The sequence below is a fragment of the Antennarius striatus genome, chromosome 6 (assembly GCF_040054535.1).
Source record: "Antennarius striatus isolate MH-2024 chromosome 6, ASM4005453v1, whole genome shotgun sequence".
Taxonomy (NCBI): Eukaryota; Metazoa; Chordata; class Actinopteri; order Lophiiformes; family Antennariidae; genus Antennarius; species Antennarius striatus.
In genome coordinates, this window is record NC_090781.1 from 10,107,528 (window position 1) to 10,132,862 (window position 25,335).

Genomic DNA, 25,335 nt, shown 5'->3' on the forward strand with positions numbered 1-25,335 from the left:
TATTATTATTATTATAGCAGTATTATTACATCTAGTGCACACAGCAGGATTTTACATTGGCAGAATTATTCTGTAGTTTGAAGTGGTCATATGTATAATATAAGTAATATAAGTACATAAGATATAAGCAATATTACAACGTTATAATATCCAGAATGCACCAAGAGTACACAGACCAACACAAATGGCATCATCACTAGTAAGTTTTTGTTCTTTGGTCACAAGATAAGATTCGCTTATATTTAATATATTGTATATAAGATAAGATTCACTTTCCCCTTAAGGGATTAGATCAGTGGTTCTTAACCTGGTTTCGATCGAACTCTAGGGGTTCGGTGAGTCCGGTCTCAGGGATTTGGCGGAGACAGAGGTCAAGACAAAACACCCGACACATCGTGTTTTTGCCGAAAATATACGAATCAGTGTGCACGTTTGACACATCGTGTCAATTGGTGATGACACGCACCCCTTAGCCATCACTGGCTGCAGGTGATCACGTGACGCAATAGCCTACCTGTGCTACATGGGGATTTTGCGCACTCAGTAGTCAATTTATGCCTGTTATGATGGTACGTCATCTGATTTCTTTCTTAATATTTTAATTCATAGTAACTAAGTTGAGCAAAAAAAGAAAGTGGTCGGAAGAATATTTGCAACGTGAATTTACATGTACTGTATCACGGAACATGATGGGAGTCAGCGTTCTGCATGATTTGCAATGTCAAGTTGAGCAACTCTAGTCTGGCACTGGCAAAAATAAAGAAACACTTCCTTAAGCTGCATGGAAAACAAAAGACACAGACTTTGCTGTGAAAATGACATCAGAGTACCACTTGCCAAGGTGAAGCCATGCGAATCTGAACTGGTCTCTCAGAAACAACAGCAGAAGTCACACTGATTTGCAGGTAGGTCATTTCATGTCAGTTCATGCACTGTATTGGTTTTGTTCTTTGAAAAAGGTGACATTATTGCACAATTAAATAAATACAGCAGTAAAACATATATTTATGTCTTAAATTTGAAAAAAGTATTTATATTTTTTACTAAAGAAGGGTTCGGAGCGGTGGGCGGAACGGTGGCGCAGTGGGTAGCGCTGTTGCCTCACAACATGGCGGGTCCAGGTTCGAGCCCCGCTCTGTGCGGAGTTTGCATGCTCTCCCCGTGTCCGTGTGGGTCTCTCCGGGTTCTCCGGCTTCCTCCCACCTCCAAAAACATGCGCTTCAGGTTGATTGGCCGGTCCCAAATTGCCCGTAGGAGTGAGTGTGTGTGTGTGCACATACAAAGACATACGTCTTTGTATGTGCACCCTGGAGCCACATACAAAGACATACGTCTTTGTATGTGGCTCCAGGGTGCACTGACGTCGCGCTTGGAGTGTCCCCCGCCTCACGCCCTCTGCCAGCTGGGATAGGCTCCAGCTCCCCGTGACCCGCTATGGTGGATACAGCTATGGTACATGAAAATGGAAGGATGGGTTCGGTGAGTGAGCATATGAAACCGGCAGGGTTCGGTACCTCCAACAAGGTTAAGAACCACTGGATTAGAGAGTGTATAGAGATGTTTACTGTCCTTTTGTGTTTCATTTTATACTTTGTGTTGTAGTGTCTATGTTGTACTGCCTGTGTTTTACTGCCTGTTTACTGCCACAGTGGGTCTGAGAGGACTGCAATTTCATTTGTGCCTTATGTTGTGCATATATGGTTCACTTGACAATAAAGTTAACTTTGAATTATACAAGGCAGAGCAGAGACTATGATAATATTGATAAGGTTATCATGGAATTGGATCTGCATCAAAACAAAGTATCTCTTCTAAATAGTCTCATCTTAATCTTAGAAACCTTCTCCTAGCACTTGGATTTGTGTTATGAGTTACTAATACAGGATAATTTCCTTTTGACAGACCCAATATGATAAATTCATCAGAATGACTCTGAATCTCTATGAACTACATATTAGTAGCAGCGTCATATCCCCGTCCCTCTCTGGTGCAGTTCAGTGAAACAGTACTAGATCTGGATTGTTACTTGGATCTTATTACACACAGTGGCAGAGCATCAAAGGTTTTCCATGCTTGAGCATCTTCATTTTGTGGTTTAGAATCCACTTCAACACCCAGATCCATCTCAAAATGAAATTCTCACTTCCTCAGTCCAAAATCCACCAATGCATAAAAGTGTCATCAAAATTCAATTTGTTGTCAGAGGAGGCCACATTGTGTCAGAAAGTGGTGGTTTTCTCAGTAAATGCAAACATTACACTGAATTCTAGTTTTTAAGTGAGTTTAACATGCCGTTTCCCTGCTCACTGATGTTACAGTATCCTTTTGAGGGAATCAGAAACCTGACCAAGTGTTTATGAATCCTCACTTTCACACTGGTACAAAACAGCTCCATCTACAGTATATGCACCATGTCACTCACACAGTAGGAAGTATGTGGAAAATAAAAGAGATTCACTCCTCCAATAAGCATCTCTCATATCTGTAATAGAGTTTTTGCTCTCATATTTCTCTAAATCTGACTTTCAGAGCGACCAGACTTCACACACTTAAAAAGAACAAAGGTGCTTCCAGTTGACACAAGACTGGTAAAGTCGCAGCGGTCTCAGATGATACAAGTAGGGGTCCTCTGACATATAGAGCAATCAGTGTGCATCCTCCAAAAAAAGCTCTTTAGGGACTATTATCATGAAAATACCTCTGCATAATAGCCTATTACATAACACAGCTTCCATTGTTTTGGCATCTTAATCACTTGCCAATGCTACTAGAAAAAATAGGGAGTTGAACATACTTGTTTTGGCTGAAGCATGTTCAGGCATGGAGCAGCCAGACAGTTTTTACCACGCTGCCTGAATGTACTGGTTGAATATTACACTGAACTTATTTTTAAGTACATTTTATTTGTGAATGTTGTGTAAATTCTGTTAAATTCACCTTAGCTAATCATATTTGCAGTATCAAGCTGACAGGAAAGTAAATAATGTCCTAAATGTAAGGAGGCCACAGTGCAGGGTCAATTACATCATTAAATACAAGCAACACCAAAACAGCATACCCATAATGTGTTTTGATTAGAAAGTAGGATACTTCTTTAAAAAGAAAAAAACAACAACTTTGTTTGCATTTGCATCATATTTCCTTCACTGGCCTCCATTCTTCTATGGTGTTCTAGATGACTCACTTGATTAAAATCTACCAAATATACTGTAGGCGTGGTTAAAATTTTCCATCTGCTTGTACTTTAATGCCCTTCATGCCACCATTTGAAACCGGTTAACACTACTTCCTTACCTGTTAGGTAACAGGTAAGAGAATTATACCCTGTAGGGTTCCATGAATGTGCAACAAAGGATTGCACTGCCTTTTAACCTTGCAATCGGTCAAGGTGGAAGTAAATTTTACAAATTTCACATTCATCTGCATACTGTCAGGAAACTGCATAATAAGATAAACTGATCACAAACTAGAAAATTTAATGTTAATGCCTCATATTTTTTAGTTCAAGTTCTAAAAGTATCAAGTAGTAGAAAATGGAAATCAATCAAGACTTTATATTACTACTTATTATTACTTATTTATTACTAGTTGCATCATTTTGTACTGAAGAAAAACACATATAAAGCACAAATAAACTCATTGGTTAAGTTGCACAAATTGTCATTAGTGATTCTACTTTGGTCACAATTTTCCCGTTATAATTTCACAGAAGCTGTAGGTAGCATTTTTTATTTCCCTGCTTTCCCCATGACTATTCAAAATTATATTAAGGAAGGAAGGAAGGCATAATCTGTTATTTCATATACATTGCAGCACGATGAACAGATTAATAAATTAAATGTATTACTGATTAGGCTCACATTACTTCACTCTATCTTCAACGTTAAAACTCTAAATTCTAGATTTTTTTTGTGCGTCATTAGAAGTCCACTTTCAAAAACCGGACTAACTTCAGTGTTTGGTAACCAGATGGTAACCAGTGTGAGCAGTCGTCATAAACTCAACCCATAATCTTGATAGCAACTGTTGTGCAAATCACCAAATCGTAATTTTAATTGGACCATTTTTGGAGGACATGGCAGGACGACCAATGATTGGTCAGCTCCGCTCCACCGCCGTTCTAGACAGTTCTAGGCTGGAATGCTGGGGAGGTGCGGCCATCTGCACCTCACTGGCAGCGGGCACAGACCACTTCCACAGGGCGACTGCGAAGAAGCCAATTAGAAATCCAGCGACAAGCAGCTAAAACTCCGTATTTTTTTTTTAATTTACCGGAGGTGAGTATAGCCAGATAATCTTAACAGTAACTTTTATTCTCCCTTGAGGATGACAGGAATAACAGAAAATTAGATATTAGCTTGTCAGTGATAACTACGTCAGTTACTCTCCTGCGTCCTCAGAGCTAAGTTAGCCTTATACTATAAGGCTAACCTTGTAGCTAACGGGTAACTTTTGCTGTCGCCTTCATCCTCTATTAATCAATCGTCAGCTAAACGCCGTAATGCGCACAAATCTGTTTTTTAACTATAGATGCTGTAACTTTTTTATAGTCTATCGTGCATATTTTTACGAACCTTTTTTTACATTTGCATATGAAAGTTGCAAAGAGAGTGTGTTAAAGAGTAAGAGAGAAACGACAGACTGATGCTGTTAGATATTGTCCCTCAGCTAACTCATACTGCGGCTCACACTTTGAGGATATGACTGATAAAAAAAGTTGCTAGGAACGTTATCCACCGCGCATGCGCCGGAACTGGCGAATTATGGGCAGGATATTCATTCATTTCTCAACCCGCTTCATCCGCCTGCGCAGGTCACGGGGAGCAGGAGTCTATCCCAGCTTGTCTTAGGGCGTGAGGCGTGGGAAACCCGCTGCACCAACGTGCCGCTGGGCAAGTTATGAGGAAGTCAAAGAAAAATCTAGATAGTTCTCGGTCTTCTGAACCGGAGTGCCACGCCCCCGTGGACCGCATGTGAAGCTGCAGTTGACAGACAAGCTAAGGATGTAGCAGAGGTGCTGTTCTTCTGACCCTTGGTCAGTGGTTGTCATAAACACCTTCAGATTTAAAAAAAAAAAAAAATCACTTCCACTTCCCCCTGAACTGAATCCGGTTTTGAAGGAATCCACTCAACCATCAACAGTTTGAGTTGAGATTATTGGTCTCTGTTGTGCAAATTCCATATGACATATATTTTGCACAAATGTGCACATGAGATCCAAAGAAGCTCCCTTATGATAATGACAGGGAGCTTAAGTTAAATGTACTTATGTTCCTTATTTCTGCGGTGCACTGGCGTCGTGCCCGGAGTGTCCCCCGCCTCCCACCCAATGCCGCCAAGATAGGCTCCGGCTCCCCGTGACCCGCTGCAGCGGACATAGCGGTGGTAATCTGAAGATGACTGACTTGACTGACTGTTCCTTATTTGATGGAAATTGTTTGATTCATGAGCATCAGCTGTCCGGAATATCTATTTGATGTGTGATCTTCATTTTTTTTTACAATATATTTTGCTTAAAAATTAGCTAGTTTTCAAAAAAGAAGTGCTAATTTGCTGTTGAACTTTAATTTATAGAATTAATTATTTAAGCTCTAACTGGCATTTGTTACTTGATCCTTCAAACCAATCACACCACAGAGTTTTCCATTGTCGTGTACATCCTCCGCAAAGCTCGAGCACTCCACTGAAGGAGTCTGGTTCCTGGCATGAGTGCCAAAGTGTTTGTTGTAATGATCTTTTGCAGTATGTGGCTAACATGATATACAGAATGATGATGATCTGTTGCTGTAGCAACAGGAAATATACTGTAGTCTGTTCTCAGAAGTTACTTCTTACTGACTTAGCCATCATCCTGATTTTCTTACTGAGCGACATGAGGACCAAGTTTTAATTTCATCAGCTTGTTATGCAGCTGAAATAATACATTTAAGAAAACTGTATTAGCTCCAAGTTTACTTATACAACTAAAACAAATCAAATGATGTTAAAATAGGGGCGGCAGTGGCTCAGTGGTAAAGCGGGCGGTAGAGCGGGTCGTCCTATGATTTAAGATCGGCGGTTCGATTCCCGCTCCCGCCCCCCCAAAAATACCCGGAGGTGAGCTGACAGTGGGAGGTGTCAGCTCATCTCCGGAGCACTGCCGAGGCACCCTTGAGCAAGGTGCCGTCCCCTTTACAAATTGCTCATTTGAGGCGCACCAAGAAGGAGCTGCCTGCCACTCTACCTCCCCTGCATGCCCACAGGCCCCTCTGTGTGTGTGTGTGATACAGGGGCCTGTACTCACAAATATGTATGCATGCGTTTGTAATCAGTAGCTAGAGTGTGCTCTCTTAATTTCCCTTCGGGGATCAAACCAGTATATAAAATTAAAAATTAAAAAAAAATTAAATATTATTTGATTCAGAAGCATGCAAGAATTTCCTGGAGCTAAACATTTTTAGTCACTCAGATTACTTAATTCTACTTTCTTTTAAGACAAGGAACTGACACACTTTAGCACATTGGAAAAACATGAATCTCTTGTAGTTAATTACTCAAATGATGGATTGATAATTATGGATTGATAACAATTAAGTTGTTCACTGTTTAAAAAAGTAATTACTTATATGTCAACCTTGTAAAAATAACAATTATTGAAGTGACGCTCCCATCTGGGTGTGACTTGATTTCTTAGAAAAGTCCATCCCTTTTCTGTTGTCTGTTGTTGCCACAACAGAAGTAGTCGTTTCCAAACTGTCAAGTGTGGGAAGCTTGAAAACAGGTGCTGTGGACCGTCACTGAGACAGTGTGTTTCCACTTTCATTTGACTAGCTCAGTCTCTGGTAATAGCCCCATCTTTCCATACTGCAAATATACATCATGTGCTGACAGGGGACTTAACCTACTCATCTGCCAAATGCCCAGATTTTCAGTGCAGTGCTATTTGATTAACAGCTGATAATTTTCATGTTCCCAGCAACCATGTCCAAGGGACCTGCAATCGGCATTGATCTGGGTACCACTTACTCCTGTGTCGGCGTGTTTCAGCATGGAAAAGTAGAGATCATTGCCAATGATCAGGGAAACAGGACCACTCCCAGCTATGTTGCCTTCACTGACACAGAGAGGCTGATTGGCGATGCAGCTAAGAATCAGGTTGCCTTGAACCCTAACAACACAGTGTTTGGTATGAAAAATTTTCTTGTTGAATAAAATCAGTTGAGGGAAGTTGTTCTGCTTACTTACTGCATCTTGCATTTGTCTATTAGATGCAAAGCGTCTCATTGGACGTCGGTTTGATGACAGTGTCGTCCAGTCAGACATGAAACTTTGGCCATTTACAGTCATTAATGATGGTTCACGCCCCAAAGTACAAGTGGAATACAAGGCCGAGACCAAGACCTTCTTTCCCGAAGAGATCTCCTCCATGGTGTTGATTAAAATGAAGGAGATTGCAGAGGCATACCTTGGCAAGGTAACCACCAAAAATAATTTAATATTGAGAACACTGATGACTAACTGCTGTAACTTGACACCATTTCCTTGTTGCAGGCTGTGGTAAATGCTGTGGTGACTGTGCCGGCCTACTTTAACGACTCTCAACGCCAGGCCACCAAAGATGCAGGAACCATTTCAGGGCTGAATGTCCTTCGTATCATTAATGAACCCACTGCTGCCGCTATTGCTTATGGTCTTGACAAAAAGGTGAAGTATCTATTTAGGCTACAAGAGGCAGTTATTAGTTTTCAAGGCAAAGTTCACCCCAAAAAATAAATGCACATTTTTAGAGGTTGTAGCTTTGCTTAGTTTAATTTAAAATAACTTGATGGAACTTGGCTTGTGATGCTCAAAGTGCCCAAAAATGCATTAAAAAACTGAAGAGCTACATCTGTTTATAAAATGTTACTGCCTGGTAACTCAACATAATCCATAGCCTTTGTTGCATTCCATAATATTTCATGGAAGCTAGACATCCAGCCAATTAGTTCCAAACTTAGATGAATAAAAACTTCTACAGGTTAGAAGAACAGTAAATGCCTGCACTGTGTAGTCCTGCTTCGTCTTCAAAGGAAATCCTATCTATGACAGTTTCATTTAAACTGACTCACAGTAAATTCATCAAATGACTTTAAACAACAGGTTGGATCAGAAAGAAACGTCCTCATCTTTGACCTGGGCGGTGGAACATTTGATGTCTCCATCTTGACTATTGAAGATGGCATCTTTGAAGTCAAGTCCACAGCAGGTGACACACATTTGGGTGGAGAAGACTTTGATAACCGCATGGTCAACCACTTTATCAGTGAATTCAAACGCAAGTACAAGAAAGACATCAGTGACAACAAAAGGGCGGTGCGTCGCCTGCGCACTGCGTGTGAGAGGGCCAAACGTACTCTGTCATCCAGCACCCAGGCCAGCATTGAAATCGACTCTCTCTATGAGGGAATAGATTTCTACACTTCGATCACCAGGGCTCGCTTTGAGGAGCTAAATGTGGATTTGTTCAGAGGAACCCTGGAACCTGTTGAGAAGGCCCTCCGTGATGCCAAGATGGACAAGGCTCAAATCCACGATATAGTCTTGGTTGGAGGTTCCACTCGTATTCCAAAAATACAAAAGCTTCTGCAGGACTTCTTCAATGGGAAAGACCTCAACAAGAGCATTAATCCTGACGAAGCAGTGGCCTACGGTGCAGGTATTCCTCCATGTCCATAGATGTAGCATTGTTCTAATGTGAAATTAAATTTGTTGAATGACTAGTGATAGACATAGACTTAAGAACTTACAAATGTCTTGTGCAGCTGTGCAGGCAGCCATCCTGTCTGGCGACAAGTCGGAGAACGTTCAGGACCTGCTGCTGCTGGATGTGACCCCCTTGTCTCTTGGAATCGAGACTGCGGGAGGAGTCATGACTGTTCTCATCAAGAGGAACACAACTATTCCCACAAAGCAGACCCAGACCTTCACCACCTACTCAGACAACCAGCCTGGTGTGCTCATTCAGGTTGGTCCACCATGCTTTGGAAAGACCAGTTAATAAGATCCTTTCGATATACAAGAAATTGCTGGATTGGCCTTACGTTGTCCCCACAGGTGTATGAAGGTGAAAGGGCCATGACCAAAGACAACAATCTTCTGGGCAAATTTGATTTGACAGGGATTCCTCCTGCACCCCGTGGGGTTCCTCAAATTGAAGTCACCTTTGACATTGATGCCAACGGCATCCTGAACGTGTCTGCTGTTGACAAGAGCACCGGGAAGGAGAACAAGATCACAATAACAAATGACAAAGGTAACAGGAAGAACTTTTATGCTGTATCTCAACTGTTGATGTACAATGCTCAACTGTGTTTTCATTTGAAACAAAAATCAGGCCGCTTGAGCAAGGAGGACATTGAGCGTATGGTCCAGGACGCAGAGAAGTACAAGGCTGAGGATGATGTGCAGAGAGGGAAGGTTACTGCCAAGAATGGTCTGGAGTCTTACGCCTTCAACATGAAGTCGACTGTGGATGATGAGAAGCTGAAGGGAAAGATCAGCGACGAGGACAAACAGATGATTCTGGACAAATGTAACGAGGTCATCCACTGGCTGGATTTAAACCAGGTATGAACTGGAATTACATTCCACTTATTTTTTTAAACATCTACAGGCTGACTGTTTTCTTTTCTCGTTTTTCTCAGTCTGCAGAAAAAGACGAGTTTGAACATCAGCAGAAGGAGTTGGAGAAGATATGTAACCCCATCATGACCAAGTTGTACCAAAGCGCGGGTGGTGTTCCAGGTGGGATGCCGGGAGGATTCCCTGGAGCTGGTGGTGCTCCTGGAGGAGGAGCTTCATCTGGCCCCACCATCGAGGAGGTCGACTGAGTTAGACCAGATATGCATGAGCTTGTTCGTCAATCTCTTCGAATGATGTGTGGGTTGAGCATTCATATGATCAGCAGCCATGTTCTCATTACCAGTAGCTTTGCTCATTAAGCATTCCGGTTTTGGTTTGTTTTGATAACCTGTCATGTTTAAGGCATCACTTCCTCTGTGGCTTTCTTGTCGGCCTTTGTCCCGTTCAGGACCATCAGATAATGTTCATGTTCATTACAATCTGCTTGTTTCTGATAATAATGAAATGCTCATTGCTTTGCAAAATAATTTAATAAAACATTTTTTGAAGCTTCAAACTTCTTGTTTTTCTTTTTCAACTTTAAATATAACACTTACCACACTCTATTCCATTCATTCATTTCTACTGTTAATTTAAAAACAAAACAATACTTAACAAACTACAAATTCTGTCTTACTCAGCTGGCTCATATCAACAGGTTGGATCTCATAAGCATAAAGTCTCACTGCTAACCTTTGTTTTATTTACTGTGATTATGGGCAAGGGAGTTCACTTCTCAAAAACACTAGCAGGATATCCTGCTTGCACTTAATTTAAGGTGCCTACCACAGTTTTCCCTGACAAAGTTAGGTGGAGCTTCACTTCTCAATGTAACAAGTATCTCACAAAAGTCAAGGCCTTCATCCTACTGAGGGTTCACTTCGGGCTCAAAGAGGAGCGCAGCATCATTTTTTAAGGGCCGTGTCTTTATATTTAACCTGAACAGAGGAGTGCTTTGAGATATTGACCCTTCTTTTGGCTGTCTCTACAACATACTCAAAGGACTGGTATGCATGCACTACCTTAACACAGGTACAGTAGTCTTCTCCAAACTTGGAAAAGCAGCTTTTAGAATTGCATGTAGTTGCTCTCTACTTGTGTCCTCTGAATGATTAATAGCTATTTTAACAATTTGTTAAATGACATTGTAGCCTATAATGGGCAGATGAAACTGCTGACCCTTCACCACTCGCATAGGAACGGCAACTTCCTCTGTAACAGCGCCATCTGCAGCAAGCTCAAAAGTAACCACAATCCAGCCCACGTTAAGCATGTCTTGCCCATTCGCGGCTGCTATCTTTAAATCATCTGGCTCATCGATCAGTTCTGCCACATCTCTCAGTTTTTCAAATGGCAAGTCTGTTTCTTTCCACTTCTCATTCACAATTGAAACTTGGGAGCCTGTATCCCACATTGCTCGAGTCTTTCAACCTTAAATGTAACAGTTGATGATAGCGTTTGCCGACAAGATCCACTAACTAAGGCTGCTTGTTCTTTTTAAGCCTTGTTCAGACGAGTCACCTATATCTGATTTTTAGCCCATCCAGATTGATGTTGCATATCTCGTTGGTAGTCTGAACAGTCCCATTTCACATGAAATCTGATTTTTGTGGGATGGACTGAAACCACATTCGGGAGGTAGTTTTGTGTCGGATATGGACAGATACGTCTGCAATCTGAACAGCTGCAAACACTCCGATCGGATATGGCAGACCGTGATGTCATAACCGTGATGCAAGAACAAGGCGCCAGAAGGAAGAGCGTCGTGCGTTACAGAGCGGTAAAAAAAGGAAGAAGAAATGCACGATGTCTGGTGTGTGTGAGATTTTCTCCACCTCTACCAGACAGTGATATTGCCAATACGCTAAGGTAACAAAAAGTCATGTTTGTCGTTGTTGTTGTTGTTGCTGCCGTCGCAATTATGTGACCTCACACATTGCGGGCACTGAACGACAAATCCGCCCTGACGTTGTTGTTATGGCAACCTGTCAGATTGGCTGATAATGTGGCCCAGTGTGAACAGAGCCAGATTGCGTTTGGACACTTGCTAAAAACAGTGTGAACAGGAAGGAAATCTGATATATCTGCAGTGTCAACGGGGCCTTCGTGATATGATCAGAATATGTTACATTATTACTCTTCAACTTACGTCGTTTCTTATGTCTTGGCCAATGTTTCGAGGCTTCTGAGTAGGACATGTCCATGTCCACCATTCGGTTGGGACTCTTTTCTGTGCTTGGTTACTCCCTGTCCCGTGGGGGGCAACCCTCTATCATTTAAATGGCCAATTGGTTTTGCCTCCTTGGGTCTACATCCAGCGAGGACATACTGTCCACTGCCACAACTGTAATACTGGGTACAGTACTCAACATCGTTTTTGTGAAAACTGATACATTTTCTCTGCTGCTGTAGGGGAAAATAGTGACGCTGCGAGGCGAAGTGCTGTTGATATTGTGCTATATCACCCTGTATTCCTGGCCTCGGGGGAGGCCACCGATTTGGTATTGACTGCTGAAACTGAGAGACAGGAGCGCACTGTGGCACTGCTGGTAAGAATGAAGGTTGTGCTGGTGCTGGGGGGGACTGTCAAATTGACTCATTGATATGTGCCACCTCAGCACTGAGAGTTTTCAAAAGTGCCATGTCTGAACTCACTCCTATAGGTTCATTCAGTACATCTGGTTGTGTTTTGCTTGAGTTATTCCGAATTGGCTCTTTGTTTTTCTTCTGTCATTTATTCATTTGACTTAGTCAAATGGACAATAGCTGGTCATTGCTGTGTTACCTGCCTTTTTTGATTCTGTCTCTCAGCTTCATTTGCACAAGCAATGTTCAATTTCTCAAGGAGCACTTCAAATCACTACAGGTTTGTTGTTGCAAGTATGGCAAGAGGTCATTTCTGACACTCTCATTCTGCAGGCCTGTGAGAACAGTGTGCAAGAACATGCTCTGCACAAGAACAGGGTCATATTTCAGGCCTGATTCAGCTTCTTGGGAGGCAAACAAGATCTTCTGTCTTAAGTCGAGTCCCTAATCACAAAATTTTGAGGTTTGTCCTTGTTGTTCTGCACCTCTGACGTTAACTGTGTGTACAGCTCTGTCGCCCCTCTTTCCTGACAGTGGCAGCAAAGAATTTGTCTCCGTATGAGTAAGGTTAAACTTTGTTTCACCTCAGCAACAGTGGCTCAGTGGTAGCGCGGGCGGTAGAGCAGGCAGTAGAGTGGGTCGTCCAATGTTCAGAGATCAGCGGTGTGAGCTGACAGTGGGAGGTGTCAGTTCACCTCCGGCGCACTGTCGAGGCGCCTTTGAGCAAGGAGCCATCCCCGTTACATGTTGTGTGTTCAGGACCTGTACACACACATATACATATGCATTTTTCAACTAACTAGACTGTACCACTAATTTCTCTTCGGGCATAAAATCAGTGTATAAAATAACATTTAAAAAAAAGGCGCGATGGCCCTGAATACTGCATGAACTACAGTATATCTGTCTCCAGGAACCCCTTATTTATACCTTGCATACCTTGCATATTTATACCTAATTCTTTTTGCAAACTCTCCGGTTCTGAGAGCTGAACTGCTTGCTCCTGAACCTCGTCTGATTGTACTACATTTGACATTGCATCTTTTGAAGCACCAATTTGAACAGACTCCTTCAATTCAGCCACATTGTCCTTCACTATTAGCAACACTCCAATGCCCTTATCTTCCAGCCCTTTCAACTCTTCCCGATCAAAGTGACGATAAGCGAAATAAGGAAGGAGTGGCTCATATCTGTTTCGCCTAAGAATCTCACCCCAGTTATGTTCAGGGTGTTACAAATTTGTAATAGATTGATAGATAGATAGATAGATAGATAGATAGATAGATAGATAGATAGATAGATAGATAGATAGATAGATAGATAGATAGATAGATAGATAGATAGATAGATAGATAGATAGATAGATAGATAGATAGATAGATAGATAGATAGATAGATAGATAGATAGATACTTTATTAATCCCGGAGGAAATTGTATTAGAGCATTCTTATTCAAAGTGTACAATGTTCTAATGACCTCAAGTTTCAAGTCCTCTACCATCATCCACTCCATTTATTAATTTCCCTTCTATGTTGTTGGGGTTTTTTTTTACAAACATCCAGCCGTGTTATTTTTCCACTATAGTCCACCGCTGCGGACAGCTGACGATCTGTCACACACTGCCAACACCTGTGGTGCTGCTGGAACACTATCGCTGAACCAACGCAAGCTGCTGAAAGACTGCTGCACGCTGCTGGCACACCACTACCGCTGATGGAATGCTGCCGGTCACTGCTGAACCACTGCAGCCTGCCAGCAACTTGACCCACGTTGTTAACATCCGACTGCTGCTGCTCCAATGCTAGCACACATTGCTTTGTATATTGGACGGGATAAATAGTGAGAAAGTCATCTTCACAAATAGGTACAACTCTCATTGTCCACCCTAGCAGTGCCTCCAAATGTTACTCTTTGGAAAACTAGGGATTAAAAACACCACACAAGAGGTACCGTGCTTCTTCAACCAGAAGAAGCATGGTAAACTCTTTTTCCAAATGCAATAAACATAAGCTCCTGATGTGACTAAACAATCATTATAACATTGTTTTTGTTTTCTGTCACAAATAAAAACAGCGAAATAAACAAAAATCATAACCTTGCTTTTACAATTGTGACGAACCCAAAACCAATTAGATTAATAAACAATTATATTACATTTGTCCTTTTCAACGTATACCAACTATCACAACCTATGAATGGTGGTTTGAAATCCAAAATTTTGAAATCCTTTGAAACAACTGGTTCACTGAAATATCAACAATATATATATACTATATATATATATATATATATATATATATATATATATATATATATATATATATATATATATATATATATATATCATAAATAGTTCAGTATTTCTCAGAATGTACATCAATAAACACTAATTGACATGCATGCTTTACTATTTGCAAAGTTATGATCAGACACAATCTGACTATTGATACTGTATTCCCAAAAAAAAAAAATTGGCCGAGATCTACATTGTCCTGTTTAAAAAATAAAGTTTAACCATTGCTTTTTCCACCATACAGTATTCCTAAACTCCTGGAGACTATTACTATCTCTTTCACTTTCTCTTAACCCATTTATTATCTATTATCTTCATCTTTGAACCCAATTAATATCCCTTTTCTTTATCTAAATTATTTCAAGTGACCATGTTGTAATGTTTTCTGTAGTAGTTTTAACAGCATTCAACATCTCGTCTATTACACTCTATTACACACTATTACAAGCTATGACACACTATTACCTACTACCCACCATTACACCCTATTACACATGCATATAATAATATTATATACGGACTGAAATCAAGAACTGAAATCTAGCCATTTTGTATGGTTTCCTTGATAATAGCCAAAACTGTTTTAGTTCTTATATCAGTAGCTGTAGCAATGTACTGCTTCAAACAGCTTTTACAAATTTCAAGTTTTATTTTCGGTCTGTTTAAGTCACATGACACACATGTGTTGTTCTCCTCTAATAGAGGCAATAGTATGAAGAACAACACAATTATATGATCATCTCAACCCAGCCTCTCCTCCTACAATGAGCTCAGTGGAAGTTCAGTTGGGGGCCTGGTTCAGTGTCAGGTGTCAGCAGCCTCGGTTGCCATGGGTATCCCCTGTCCTCCAGATAAAAGCCATAAAAGTCTCAAAGCCATTAAGGTGTCCTGTGATGTACAGTGGATATATTAGAGGGGCTAAAAGGATGGAGAGAAGTAGTTATTTCAAACTTTTATGCTACCTTACCACGTTACAATCTGCTGCTCAAGTAAGACATCTGTGAGTCAGGAAACAACCCAGAAAGCTCTGCCTTCACATCAGAAATGTAGTCTGCAGCATCACACATGATCTGGACAGATGTTAGTTTATCTATAATGCAGTCTTTAACATGTTGTAACAATAGTCAATCTCCATGTACCTGCACATTTATGGTGTGAATGGACTTCCTATTCACATCATCAGCTTAATTATTTGTATGGAGCCTTGATGGGACTGTGGGTACCATCTTTGCAGCAAATTACATTGGGAAATCCTAAAAGAAATTGAATTTACTAATCCAAGTCTGAGGTTGCAGCACAATGTCATTGAGAGAATATAATTTCAAATTCATTTTTCTACATAATTCACCTACAATCTTGTGGAGCTCCTCCCTGATGATTCTGACAGGTTTATTTTGAGGGAAATTGACAAACTGGGTGCAGCAGTTATTCTCTGTGAATAACTGCTGCACCTCGATCAATGGGGTCCTCGTCAAACATACATGCCATGTTTGCATCTAAAATGGCTCTAAAAATTTTTTTATAAAACCAAACTGTGATAAAACTCTGTTAGACAGAACCAAGAAATGAAACGGCACGAGTGGCTGTGAAAGGGGGCGGAGTCAGAGGAAAGCATGGGTTTATGGAGTACAACGAAAGGTTTAGTTACCTCGCTTTGTGAAACAGGTCAGGGGTACTCCTCTGACTCTGGGTTAAGTTACCTCCTTTTGTGAAAGCAGAAGCATTGGTTTTCCCTCATTTCATGGTTATCAACTAAATTTGCTTCGTGAAACGGACCCAGTGTGCTTCCACTTGACTTTGACTAGCTTGGAGTCTGCGGAGTTCGCATGCTCTCCAGTTCTCTCCGGGTTCCCGGCTTCCTCCCACCTCAAAAAGCATGCGCTTCAGGTTGATTGGCCGGTCCCAAATTGCCCGTAGGAGTGAGTGTGTGTGTGCGTGTTTGTATGTCTTTGTGTGTGGCTCCACGGTGCACTGGCATCGTGCCCCCGCCTCACGCCCTATGCCGGCTGGGATAGGCTCCAGCTCCCCGTGACCCACTGCGGCGGATACAGCGGCGGTACATGAAAATGAATGTATGAATTTTCATGTTCCCAGCAACCATGTCCAAGGGACCTGCAATCGGCATTGATCTGGGTACCACTTACTCCTGTGTCGGCGTGTTTCAGCATGGAAAAGTAGAGATCATTGCCAATGATCAGGGAAACAGGACCACTCCCAGCTATGTTGCCTTCACTGACACAGAGAGGCTGATTGGCGATGCAGCTAAGAATCAGGTTGCCTTGAACCCTAACAACACAGTGTTTGGTATGAAACATTTTCTTGTTGAATAAAATCAGTTGAGGGAAGTTGTTCTGCTTACTTACTGCATCTTGCATTTGTTTATTAGATGCAAAGCGTCTCATTGGACGTCGGTTTGATGACAGTGTCGTCCAGTCAGACATGAAACTTTGGCCATTTACAGTCATTAATGATGGTTCACGCCCCAAAGTACAAGTGGAATACAAGGGCTTGACCAAGACTTTCTTTCCTGAAGAGATCTCCTCCATGGTGCTGATTAAAATGAAGGAGATTGCAGAGGCATACCTTGGCAAGGTAACCACCAAAAATAATTTAATATTGAGAACACTGATGACTAACTGCTGTAACTTGACACCATTTCCTTCTTGCAGGCTGTGGTAAATGCTGTGGTGACTGTGCCGGCCTACTTTAACGACTCTCAACGCCAGGCCACCAAAGATGCAGGAACCATTTCAGGGCTGAATGTCCTTCGTATCATTAATGAACCCACTGCTGCCGCTATTGCTTATGGTCTTGACAAAAAGGTGAAGTATCTATTTAGGCTACAAGAGGCAGTTATTAGTTTTCAAGGCAAAGTTCACCCTAAAAAATAAATGCACATTTTAGAGGTTGTAGCTTCACTTAGTTAAATTTAAAATAACTTGATGGAACTTGGCTTATGATGCTAATAGTGTCAAAAAATACTGAAAAACTTTAAGGAATAAAAACTCTAGAGGTTAGAAGAACAACAGTAAATGCATGCACTATGTAGTCCTGCTTCCCCTTTAAAGGAAGTGTGTTATGAGAGTTCATTTAACTTAACTTGACTTGCAGTAAATTCATTAAATGACTTTAAACAACAGGTTGGATCAGAAAGAAACGTCCTCATCTTTGACCTGGGCGGTGGAACATTTGATGTCTCCATCTTGACTATTGACGACGGCATCTTTGAAGTCAAGTCCACAGCAGGTGACACACATTTGGGTGGAGAAGACTTTGATAACCGCATGGTCAACCACTTCATCAGTGAGTTCAAACGCAAGTACAAGAAAGACATCAGTGACAACAAAAGGGCGGTGCGTCGCCTGCGCACTGCGTGTGAGAGGGCCAAACGTACTCTGTCATCCAGCACCCAGGCCAGCATTGAAATCGACTCTCTCTACGAGGGAATAGATTTCTACACTTCGATTACCAGGGCTCGCTTTGAGGAGCTAAATGTGGATTTGTTCAGAGGAACCCTGGAACCTGTTGAGAAGGCCCTCCGTGATGCCAAGATGGACAAGGCTCAAATCCACGATATAGTCTTGGTTGGAGGTTCCACTCGTATTCCAAAAATACAAAAGCTTCTGCAGGACTTCTTCTATGGAAAAGACCTCAACAAGAGCATTAATCCTGACGAAGCAGTGGCCTACGGTGCAGGTATTCCTCCATGTCCATAGATGTAGAATGGTTCTAATGTGAAATTAAATTTGTTGAATGACTAGTGATAGACATAGACTTAAGAACTTACAAATGTCTTGTGCAGCTGTGCAGGCAGCCATCCTGTCTGGCGACAAGTCGGAGAACGTTCAGGACCTGCTGCTGCTGGATGTGACCCCCTTGTCTCTTGGAATCGAGACTGCTGGAGGAGTCATGACTGTTCTCATCAAGAGGAACACAACTATTCCCACAAAGCAGACCCAGACCTTCACCACCTACTCAGACAACCAGCCTGGTGTGCTCATTCAGGTTGGTCCACCATGCTTTGGAAAGACCAGTTAATAACTCTAGATCCTTTCGATATACAAGAAATTGCTGGATTGGCCTTACGTTGTCCCCACAGGTGTATGAAGGTGAAAGGGCCATGACCAAAGACAACAATCTTCTGGGCAAATTTGATTTGACAGGGATTCCCCCTGCACCCCGCGGTGTTCCTCAAATTGAAGTTACCTTTGACATTGATGCCAACGGCATCCTGAAGGTGTCTGCTGTTGACAAGAGCACTGGGAAGGAGAACAAGATTACAATAACAAATGACAAAGGTAACAGGAAGAACTTTTATGCTGTATCTCAACTGTAAAGTTTTGATGTACAATATTTTCATTTGAAACAAAAATCAGGCCGCCTGAGCAAGGAGGACATTGAGCGTATGGTCCAGGATGCAGAGAAGTACAAGGCTGAGGATGATGTGCAGAGAGAGAAGGTTACTGCCAAGAATGGTCTGGAGTCTTACGCCTTCAACATGAAGTCGACTGTGGAAAACGAGAAGCTGAAGGGAAAGATCAGCGACGAGGACAAACAGAAGATTCTGGACAAATGTAATGAGGTCATCCACTGGCTGGATTTAAACCAGGTATGAACCGGAATTATATTCCACTTATATTTTTTTTAAACATTTACAGACTGACTGTTTTCTTTGTCACTTTTCGCAGTCTGCAGAGAAAGATGACTTTGAACATCGGCAAAAGGAGTTGGAGAAGATATGTAACCCCATCATGACCAAGTTGTACCAGAGCTCGGGTGGTGTTCCAGGCGGGATGCCAGGAGGATTCCCTGGAGCTGGTGTTGCCCCTGGAGGAGGAGGAGCTTCATCTGGCCCCACCATCGAGGAAGTCGACTGAGTTAGACCAGATTTGTTTGATTTTGTTCTCTCATCTCTTCAGATTGATGTTTGGTTTGAGCATTCGTATGATCAGCAGCCATGTCCTAATTAATAGAAGCTATGTTCATTTAGCATTCATGTTTTGGTTTAATTTGCTTGTTTGGATAAGCTTCAGACTTGGGTTTTTTTCAACATCAAATACAGAATTGATCATACTTTATTCCATTCTTTCATGTTCTACTTTTAATTTAGAAATAAAACAGTACTTAAAGGTCCCGTATTGTGATTTTTTTTCATTCATGTCATTCAGCTGCCAGATATCCAACCAAAATATATTTGAAATGTCTAGCCCCAAAGTGAGCCATTGTCCTCAATGTCTTTGATTGAATATGGTTAAAATCACTAATGAAACGCTCCGTGTTAATGGGCGTGCCTCTGAGCTCACACTATGAACACCTCCCTCCCCCCTCGAGTTCACAGGCATTTTGTTTACATGCGCCACGTGTATGCGTGCGCACTACCGACGTATTGCAATAGCGTGGAACTCTTTTAACTTTCAGTATCTTTGCTACCTAATAATTCACTCGTATTTTTCTTGTGTTTTTCACTCTTGTTTTTCATGATATAACTTGATTTTTCTGTACTAAGCATGGAGCTGCTTACTGAGTCTGGTAAGTTGTGTCTCATTGTGTAAACACAAGGAGACTGGCCGGTGAATGCAGAGATCCTTTTGAAGAAAAACAGTGTTAGTACATAATAATAATAATAATAATAATAATAATAATAATAATAATAATAATAATAATAATAATAGTAATAATAATAATAATAATAATAATAATAATAATAATATTATAATCATCATCATCATCATCATCATCATCATCATCATCATCATCATCATCCTTTATTGTCCCACAGTGGGGAAATTTGTGTGATTGTGGCAGCGGGGGGGGGGAGTCATACATAAATAATATACATACATATTAACATATGCAACATATGAAATAAACATAATCACATATTGTAAACATATTAACATATATCAGAAATTTACAGTTATATTTACAAAACTATACACTACAGACTGCAGAACTGCAGATTACACTGGTCATCCAGATTTAGAATGTTTTGTTCTTTGAGTTCTTTGAGTTCTTTGAGAACTGCTGGGAGGACTGCTGGTTATACAGTCTGACGGCCGTGGGCTGGAAGGACCTGCAATAGCGTTCCTTCACGCATCTTGGCTGAAGTAGCTCTCTAGTGATGTTAGTGTGCCCTGCAGAGGGTGGGAGTGGTTCTTCATCATCGATGACAGTTTGGCTGTCATCCTCCTCTCCACTACCACCTCCCCTGAGTGCAAGGAGCATCCTAGGACAGAACCCGCCCTCTTAATCAGCCTGTCCAGTCTCTTCCTGTCGGCCACAGTGATGCTGCTGCCCCAGCAGACCACCCCATGAAAAATAGCTGAGGCTACCACAGTGTCATAGAAAGTCCTTAGGAGTGGCCCCTGCACTCCAAAAGACCTCAGCCTCCTGAGCAGATAGAGTCTGCTCTGACCCTTTTTATAGAGAGTGGGTGTTGGTACTCCAGTCCAGTTTATTGTTCAGGTGAACACCCAGGTACTTGTACGAGGACACCACCTCGATGTCCGTACCCTGGATATTCTCCGGTGTAACCGGGCAGAGTGATCGCCTGCGGAAATCCACCACCAGCTCCTTGGATTTACCCGCGTTGATCTGGAGTTGATCTGGAGGCGGAGCTGGTCTCTCACCTGGGATTCACAGAGGGACCAGGTGGGGCAGGGGCACTGTGTGCTGGGGGGTGTGGGTGAGGGGGGTGGGCTGAAGAGGTGAACCGTAGGGGGTGGCTGTAACATGACCTGAGCAGTGGGGGGTGGCCGTGAGTTGATTGTTGGAGGGGGGCAGGGGGAGGAGGAGGAGGGGGCTGCAGCGTGGAGGGCTGGGCTGGGGGAGGGGTGGATGCCTGATCGAATGTATTGAAAAATTCGTTCAGGGTATCTGTCCACTTCGGGTCCCCAGTGACCTGGCGGTCTGGTCCTTTATGGCCTGAGATGGTCTTCAGGCCTCTCCACACCTCGCTGACATTGTTCTGCTGCAGCTGGTCCTCCATCTTCCTACTGTACATGTTCTTCCCCTCTCTGATTTTCCCCCTCAGCTCCCTCTGGACAGCCTTCAGCTCGTCCTTGTTTCCAGACTTACAGGCCCTTTTCTTCTCCTTAAGAAGGGCCTTAATGTCAGGGGTGATCCAGGGTTGGTTGTTGGGATAACACCGTACAGTCCTGGTGGGTACAGTGTTATCCACACAGAAGTTAATGTAATCTGTGACATTGTTTGTGAGACCGTCAATGTCCTCCCCATGAGAATCACAGAAAAGATGGGATGGAAATCAGTGGAGATGAGAGATGATTACTGAGGTTATAAAAACTGTTTCCCAATAATCATTATGGATAAGGAGAGATCGCTCGCTAACAACACCAGGGAGCTAAGCTAAAGTAGTTGAATGAAACATGGGGTGTTAGCGAAGGTAAGACAACACGTGTTGTATACATGAAGTATATTGAACTATTGACTGTTCCCTACTTGATCAACTAACCTACATCGCAGTGATGAGGAGAGCAAATGTATCAATATAGCACTTCACTCATACTCGTAAGCATCTGTAAATAAGATAAAAATGTGGTCTCTCTCTTTCTGTGTGTGTGTGTTTCTGTCCGTGTGTGTGTGTGTGTGCGTACTTGTGCGTGTGCGTGCGTGCACGTATCCGCCTCCACCCTTTGTCTCACAAGGTTAGGAATGATAAATTCACCACTTGATTTCTGCCTGGATTATTTCACATGCAGGGATAAGGTCAATTGAACATAACTCTGGACTGGTGACAGTGAATATCTATTAGGCTATAAATAAAGGCTGAGGCTGTTTGTTTATGAGCGGCGCAGTCGCTTTGGATACATGCAGCTCCCAGAGAACTTGTAAGAGCTAAAGCTGCTTTTATTCATCAAAAACCAGACAATATTTCTGATTTTAATACTCTCTTCATCTGCTATGAAATGAAACTGGTTATGTGCGCACATATTCACACACACACACACACACACACACACACACACACACACACACACACACACACACACACACACACACACACACACACACACACACACATACACACACACACACACACACATACACACAGAAAGAGAGAGATTCTAGGATTTGGTAGGTTCAGGGGGAACACATTGTTAGTGTCTGTCTGAGGCCCATCAGCGATGCTCCGCGGGACCCGCCCGGTGAGGCGGCGGTTCCCACCACCGTTCCGAGGCGTTCCGGCTCCACGGCGCCGAAGCATCAGGGACGCAGAGCGGGGGGACGCTCCGAGGAGCGAGACTGAGAGTCAGGTGCAGGTAGGAGCAGTGATAACTAGTGATAACGTCGAGGTGAGGGGGGTGAGTGAAGGTGGGACAAGTGAGGATGGTGGCAGGATAGCTGAGAGAGCAGGTGAGGTTAGGGGTAAAGCAGGTGGAGTGATGGGTGAGAGTGGGGTGGTGTCCAGTGAGTTGGGTGAGGTGACGGTTGTGGTGGGTGAGAATGGTGAGCTGACAGGTGAACAGGGTGAGATCTGAGAGGTAGTGAGTGAAATGGGTGAGATTATGGAGGTGGTAGGTGAACTGGGTGAGAAAGGTACACTGGGTGAGACTAGGTGTAGTGTGTAGTGGGTGAAGTTAGGAGGGAGAATGGTGATAAAAATGTGAATGTTGACACGGGAAACCAGACAGGTGCTGAAGCTGTTACAGACGACCATGTGTCTGAAAGGATTCCTGTTCCTGGTAGGCGGCGCAGTGAGCGCAAGAATGTTTTGACTGTGTCCGCCGGATGTAAAGCTGGTCGGCTTGAGGTCACACCAAGTGTTCCAGACAGTAGTGATAGTGAGGATTGTATGTCTGATTGCAGTGAGCTATCTCACATTCCAGTCACTGCCGGTCAACAGCACGTTTTGTACCCAGAAAAAATGTTTAAATTGTTTTAACAACAAACTAAAGGCATGAAAGGTCTGAACCTGGAACAGTTTTTTCCTGATAAATTATTTTTTATAATTCGGCAAAACAACTTATTAAAAACAGAGCCACATCAGAACTCAGTGACCAAGAGATATACCGACTCAAAAAGCAAATGAATAAAGTCCGTAAACAACTGAGTTTTTAATTTTGATGAGGCTGACTGTTTTATTATATTTCCTATTAATTTATTTTAAGGTTATTACTTTTAACTTCTCCCTCATCATGGATTCTTTTAGAGTGGGGACGTTAAACGTAAATGGAGCCAGAGAAGAAAGGAAAAGAGCACTGGTTTTGACCCAGCAAGGAGGAAAACTATTGATGTCCTGTTTTTACAAGAAACACACAGCGATGAGAACAATTAGGTGGACTGGGTGAAGGAGTGGGAAGGACAGGTGGTCCTGAACCATAACACCACGCTGAGTGGTGGAGTGGGCTTCTTGTTCTCTAGAACTTTTAACCCAACATCTCTGGAGGTTGAGCATGTCATAAAGGGGAGGTGTCTTTTAGCAAAGTCACATTTTGAGCACCGCACCCTGGTTTTTATGAATATTTATGCTCCAACAAACGGTACAGAGAGGAAGAGCTTTCTAGAAAAAATACAAGCTAGACTGGGTTGCTGTGGCTCGGAGGATTTTTTACTCTTGGGTGGGGATTTTAACTGTACTGAGGATGGAGTTCTGTGCCGAGCTACCTCAGGTCTCCACGGAGATAAACTCACAGCTCGACCGGCCACTGGAGTTGGAGGAGCTCCACACTGCCCTGCAGAACATGCAGGGACGACGGGCTCCGGGCATTGATGGTCCGACGGTCGAATTCTAGAAAGCCTTCTGGGACATTCTAGCATGTGACATGCTGGAAGTGTTTAAGGAAAGTCTGGCCTTGGGCTCCTTGCCTCTGTCCTGCCGGAGGGCTGTCGTTGCCCTCCTGCCTAAAAAGGGCAATCTGCAGGACATCAAGAACTGGCGCCCTGTGTCACCGCTCTGCACGGATTACAAGGTTCTGTCCAAGGCTTTGGCTACAAGGCTGAGGGAAGCTATGGAGCAGGTCATCCACCAGGATCAAACCTACTGTGTGCCCGGCAGGTCCATGGTAGACAATGTCTACCTAATTCGAGATGTTTTGGAGGTTTCCAGCTCATTGAGTATATATGCTGGTCTCATTTCATTGGATCAGGAAAAGGCATTTGACTGTGTTGAGCACAGCTTCCTCTGGGTTCAGCACTGGTTTTATTGCCAAGATCCGGGTGTTGTACAGTGATGTTGAGAGTTTCCTGAAGCTTAACGGCAGTTTGTGTGTTCCTTTCAGGGTAAACCGGGGCATGCGGTAGGGCTGTGCTCTGTCTGGGATGCTCTATGCACTCTCCCTAGAACCCATCCTCTGTAAAATCGGCAAAAGCAATGACGGTTTGATTTTATCTGGTTTTAGAGAGAGCATTATTTTATCTGCTTATGCTGATGATGTTATTATTCTTATCAAAAACCAGAGGGATGTTGATGTTTTAGTGATTTTAACAAATTTATTTAATGTTCTAACTGCAGCAATAGTAAACTGGTGCAAAAGTGAAGCCCTTGCTGTTGGAAAATGGCATGACAACTCCCGGTTCTTCCTCAAAACTTGTGTTGGAAGACTGATGGTCTCAAATATCTCGGTGTGCACCTTGGAAATGAGACAAGAACCAGGAAGAACAAGGAGGGCGTTATTGAAAAAATAGAAGGGAAACTTAAAAAATGGAAATGGTTGCTCCCCAGAATGTCCTACAGACGCCGTGTTTTAGTGATAAACAACCTGGTGGCCTCGCAGCTGTGGCACCGCTTGGCCTGTATGGACCCTCCATCAGGGTTTCTAGCCCAAATCCAGACCAAAATTGTTAACTTTTTCTGGGA

General features: G+C 42.6%; 2 protein-coding genes across 3 annotated transcripts; both read left to right on the forward strand.

Annotated features, from left to right (window-relative positions):
* The first annotated feature begins 884 nt into the window (after positions 1 to 884).
* On the forward strand, positions 885 to 10,147 carry LOC137596382 (heat shock cognate 71 kDa protein-like). Of its 2 annotated transcripts, none has more exons than XM_068316862.1 (9): positions 885 to 905; positions 6,956 to 7,165; positions 7,248 to 7,453; positions 7,531 to 7,683; positions 8,119 to 8,674; positions 8,781 to 8,983; positions 9,073 to 9,271; positions 9,353 to 9,585; positions 9,663 to 10,147. In XM_068316862.1, exons 2-9 carry the CDS (start codon positions 6,961 to 6,963, stop codon positions 9,846 to 9,848), a joined length of 1,941 nt encoding a protein of 646 aa, XP_068172963.1. In that variant the 5' UTR covers positions 885 to 905; positions 6,956 to 6,960; the 3' UTR covers positions 9,849 to 10,147. The 2 variants fall into 2 exon arrangements, with proteins under 2 accessions (XP_068172963.1, XP_068172962.1); XM_068316861.1 differs by lacking the exon at positions 885 to 905 and adding an exon at positions 4,141 to 4,277.
* Positions 10,148 to 16,604: 6,457 nt separating this feature from the next.
* Positions 16,605 to 19,396, forward strand: LOC137596383 (heat shock cognate 71 kDa protein-like). The gene is made up of 8 exons (XM_068316865.1): positions 16,605 to 16,823; positions 16,906 to 17,111; positions 17,189 to 17,341; positions 17,660 to 18,215; positions 18,322 to 18,524; positions 18,619 to 18,817; positions 18,896 to 19,128; positions 19,208 to 19,396. The coding sequence occupies exons 1-8, from the start codon at positions 16,619 to 16,621 to the stop codon at positions 19,394 to 19,396; spliced, it is 1,944 nt and encodes a 647-aa protein (XP_068172966.1). The 5' UTR covers positions 16,605 to 16,618.
* Positions 19,397 to 25,335: the final 5,939 nt, after the last annotated feature.